We start from the raw sequence: 4,953 nt of genomic DNA on the forward strand, positions 1-4,953 counted from the left end.
GTGTGTGGACGTGCGTGTTTTCACATATAAAGACATGAATAAGTTGAAAAAAATTGGTAAAAATATCATGGATGCCCCTATAGTCAGATTACATTGTCCTCTTTATTCAAAACATGAGCAAATTAGTCCTTATATGTTAAATTAATGAGCAAACTGGTCCATTTTGTTAAAAATTTCATCCATTTTTATTGTTAAAAACTGGTATAACAGAAAATAACAAGATAGTTACACACGAAGTGTCACGTATACCTCATGTTGATATCCAAGAACCAATTTTTAACAATAGAAATGGATAGAATTTTTAACAAAAGAACTAGTATGCTTTTTGATTTAATTTACAGAAATTAATTTGCCTATTTTTTTAGTAGAAGGGGCAAAATGCAATTTGGCTCCTAATATAATCCCTTCCATTGTATTTTTACCTGAAAAAACCTTTTGGCCTCACAAAGTATCCACAGTAAGACAATGTCAGTCAAACACTTATCGTTGAGCTGTTATATAAAGAATATGCACCACAATCTCTATCAAGGCATATGGTCTTTACCATGTTGCTTACATGCTTGCAAAAAGAACACCCCAAACAAAGGGCAGCCTAAAGAATGCTGAGCACCAGTCATCAAATCAGACCAGCTTATATCTATGTATGCTACTTACAAACTTGCACCATTCATGTCTCAAGCTGGTAACTGGAGCTTTACATTGTTCTTCCAACTGCATTCATAGAAAGATAATCAGATTTATTACAATTATCAACACAAGTATGAAGTGTTTTACAGAGTGACTAGGATGTAAGTGCCTGGAAATGGTGCTTCCACATAAGTATGTTCGATTTTCTCTATGTTTCTTTTCTTCTTAGAAGATACTTGGAGGGATATATTCTCATAGCTATGTTAATATATGCATTGGACATTGGTGTTGTGCACAGATAATTCGACAAAAATGAGAAGTCAAAAGCAATGTAGATGAAAAGTGTTTACCTTTGGAAGTAATAGTAGAAGAAATCAGCATAAAGCAATGTCTGGACAATCCCTGAAACCCAAGCTGAAAGAGCAATCATATAAACAAGGTGTTAGAAACAAGTTTATAATATAAAATGTATAAATTGCTAAAAACATTCTCATAAACCCATGTTCCTGTGGGGTATTGAATTCGTACTTATCCAGTGGACATAGTTCTCTTCAGTAAAGTACCGATAAATCCAGTTCAAAACATAGAGTGCTCGGTACGCACTGCAAGAAAGAAAGTATATTAGTCTTTTGCCAAGAATTAAACATTTAGTCAATCAGATGACTTATTAAGACAATACATGTATATATGTACGTGCAAAACCAAAGGCAATATGAAAATCATCCAAGGGACTCATTCTGACTATGGTATTCAAGTTTAAGGTATCTTGAGTCAACATGTACCATGGTCGTGAAAAGGAAAGAAACCGAAGGTAGTTTGGTTAAGGATACATCAGAAATCATATTATAAAAACTCAGATAAATGTCGAGTGAAAAAGTAGTTACATGCTAGTTATCCCCCATCCAGCCATCCCCCAGTTTTGTTTTAAAGAACAGCAGATACAAGGATTAAAGACAAAATGAATATGAATCTCGAGATCTATCATTGCTCCTAATATTTCATGGAATACATATTCTCTTGCCAACCTCATCTATTCTAACCCCAACACTATGTATTTTACTAATCTTTTTCTCCAATAACTTAATGGAGGCTATGGTTAAGATCATAGCCATTTTAGTTTAATGAATTCCATGAAATGTCACTTTTGTAATATGTTGAACAAACTGCTTTCTTGAACTTTTCTTTACTTCCATCGTTGCTTACAACATGAGTTGGTCAAAATCAAATAAGGGAGATCCTCACTTTTGGTTTGCCTTAACAACTTAATGCAACTGCTAGAAATCTTATAATGGATTATTTGAGCTTGTCTAATCTCTTAACTTCTGGTAATAGTGGATATAGAATAAGAGCAAAATTCAGGCATGAAACAGATGATTCACAAGAACATCAGTTGTACTGGCAAAATATTAAGGTGTAATTAACTACGTTTCAAAACAAAATCTTCTATCCGAAATAAAATCATATCAGCTTTTACTCAAAAAAGAAAATCAGCAGCAACCAAGAGAGAATAAGATGACAACTCAATTTAGAGACTTTCTCGTGCTTTTTTTCCCCCCACCAAACTAAGGATGCTTGGTAAAGTGGAATGAAAATTGGAAATATGAAAATTTTGAGGGGGGATAAAAAAATTATTTTTTCTTTCCATTGGTGTACAAGGTATGAAAGATGGAAAAATGGAAAAAAAAAATTCTTTACATCCATTGCATGGTAGTGTTGAAAAATAGGAGGAAAGAAAAAGAAAGTTTTAAGAAAAATGCATAATCTTGTGAAATGCACACTTAACTTGCACCGTTTTCATTTCCTCTCCGCTTATCATTCCAATTTGCAATGATTAGTTTTTATGCATTAGGATGGCCATATTCCTTATTTTCTTTTTACCAAGCACGCTCAAAATTTTTTTTTTTCCACTCTCCTCTTTTCATCCTTCCACTTTTCCACTCAACTAAGCATATCCTAATACAAAATGAAGCAACACTATATGCAAATGAAAGCACAGAAGTAAGCGTCCTTCAAGGCAATGTAATAAAAGCATGGCAAACTTGAAATTGAATAGGATTTATAGAGCGGAGTTTACCCAAGGAGCAACACATATTGTCCCGTCAAGTTGTCAATATTTCTAGTCCTTTGCAACAATACAAGCTGAGGAAGTATGGCTACTGCTTCCAAGTATAAGGAAAATGCCCACATGACCTGCTCAACCAATATTTAGAGACAAATACTAGTCTGAAAAATAATAGAGCCTGATAATCTCTCAACAAATAATTAGTATAAACACACTGTAATATAGCTACTAAGTTGACCGGAATAAATTTAGCACAAGAACCTGATTGTAATAGGAAGAAAGATTTCAATACCTCCAAAAAGGTGAACTTCTCATTTATAAGAAGGGCAAGCAATAGGCAAGGCAACATAAGGAGATAATGGCGAAATGTATCCTGGTCCTTATCATAAGATCTACGAACCACCTTGTGATGTCGCATGTACCATACAATTGAGATAGAACTCCCCAGGAATATTAGCTTCATGATTGTGTTGTAGAGAGAAATGTAAGTAGTGAATAAATCCAAGTAACGAGTAGTGAAGACAATAGCATAAAGTTCCTGAGTCTTCAAGGAAATGCCTGCACAAATATAAGAAATCGCATCAAGGATAAAAGATCCAAAGCCATCGAAATCTAACTTCTTATAGTGACAACCTTGACTTCCAAAGAGTAAATGGCTATAGCCACCCATGAATACTTCTGTCATCCTATCCCATAGTTACATTTAAAAGGAAAGAAGAAAAGAAAAAGAAAACTTCCCCATAAGCCAATCAAGCAAGTCTAAAGTTAGGTAGCATTGACCCCAAATCAACTCCTCATAACAAGAGAAAAAAACCAAAAACTACCTCAGCTACAGCTGTAGTTTTAGGCCTTATCATATATGGTTTATCTAGTTTGTCAAGAAATCTGAGGCCAGCAAGAATAAAAAACCGCAAACCTACTGTATAATTCTACATGATCTAATCTGCCTTTTGATTTCCATAAAATCTCCTAGCCAGAAGAATACTAGTACTGTAAACTTCAAATCCCTACATATTTCTAGCGACAGATAGAAGGAAAACAAGCAAAAATAAGATGCCATCTTAGGAAGTCCAAGTTAACAAACCATGAACCCTTCCAAATCTACCTAATACAAACTCCTTGGACCTCTATCTAAATATTTTCATTAAATCCCAACAACTAGCAAAAGATTCCAATGGTGGAGTGACAAATTACTTGTATTCAAGTCTTCAGTTCACGACAGTTTCCAAGTTTGGTTTAATTTAAAACTAAAGTACTACATGATCATATATCCTTGCTTCTAAAACTTCAGATACACAATTTATATACATTCAAATGATTAAAAGCCCATTCAGAAAAATACAAGAATTCCTTTCCGACTAACAGGAAAAAAAAATGTCACATTTTCATTAAGCTACACATCCACGATTCACAAGATTCCAATTTGGATATTGGATGCCATGTACAACAACTAAAACAAGACAACTAATTAACAAAACCCCACATTCAATATAACCTTGAAATTCCATTTTTGTAATCTTAAAGCGGTAAATTATTCAAAAATACAAAATAAAATGCAGTGAAATGTAATGAACCCAGAAAAAAATAAAGTAAATATTTGAAAACTGGACGTACCAGCACAAGATTTGATGGTATGGATCTTGAGAAGCAAAACAAGAACACTAAATAAGTGGGTCATGTCCCCTGCTAATCTGAATATGTTCATTTTCTCTGTTCTTTCTTCTCAAAAGTTTCTTAAATTCAAAAAAATTGAAAAAGAATGTAGGATGATGGTTTTTGTTTTTTGTTTTTTTTTCTTCTGTCAGGGTAAGGTTCTTCCTGAGACGAAAATTTTAGTAGATCTGCGATAGAAACATCTAATTTCTTAAGTTTTGTTTGTTTTCAGGGAATAATTTATTGCTTTGGCATCCGAGAACACAGGAGAGAAAAATATGAGCTATCCCACCAAACTAATTTTAAATTAGTTCCTACACTTTAAAACATTTTTAATAAATCTTTAAATTATATATATTATATCAATCAGATCCTTTAATTATTAAAACTGTTATTTTAACCATTAAATGACATATAAATTTTTCATATGACATAAGAGTATATCACAAAAGATCTTACTAAATTAACAATTTCAATGATGGAAGAACTCAATTGATGGATAGTTTAAAGATGTATTTAGAATGTTCTAAAGTTTGGGGATCAATTTTAAAAGAAGGTCAGAGTTTGAGGATTTTGGTGCAATTAACTCATAAAATAAATATTAGGGAAAA

General features: G+C 32.9%; 1 protein-coding gene across 1 annotated transcript; it reads right to left on the reverse strand.

Moving 5' to 3' along the window:
• Positions 1-384: 384 nt before the first annotated feature.
• On the reverse strand, positions 385-4,610 carry LOC105778457 (ER lumen protein-retaining receptor). The gene is made up of 6 exons (XM_012602166.2): positions 4,304-4,610; positions 2,982-3,247; positions 2,702-2,817; positions 1,156-1,229; positions 978-1,041; positions 385-711 (listed from the first exon to the last, which is right to left on the reverse strand). The coding sequence occupies exons 1-6, from the start codon at positions 4,392-4,394 to the stop codon at positions 675-677; spliced, it is 648 nt and encodes a 215-aa protein (XP_012457620.1). The 5' UTR covers positions 4,395-4,610; the 3' UTR covers positions 385-674.
• Positions 4,611-4,953: the final 343 nt, after the last annotated feature.

The sequence above is a fragment of the Gossypium raimondii genome, chromosome 10 (assembly GCF_025698545.1).
Source record: "Gossypium raimondii isolate GPD5lz chromosome 10, ASM2569854v1, whole genome shotgun sequence".
Taxonomy (NCBI): domain Eukaryota; kingdom Viridiplantae; phylum Streptophyta; class Magnoliopsida; order Malvales; family Malvaceae; genus Gossypium; species Gossypium raimondii.

Bases quoted from the DNA above. Each gene is read 5' to 3' on its own strand.
- LOC105778457 (XM_012602166.2), bottom strand. From the start codon at position 4,394: ATGAACATATTCAGATTAGCAGGGGACATGACCCACTTATTTAGTGTT. The intron at 2,818-2,981 runs GTATTGAAATCT...TTGGTTGAGCAG, and splicing joins AGAAGTTCACCTTTTTGGAG to GTCATGTGGGCATTTTCCTT. The intron at 1,230-2,701 runs GTAAACTCCGCT...TCTTTCTTGCAG, and splicing joins CAATATGTGTTGCTCCTTGG to TGCGTACCGAGCACTCTATG.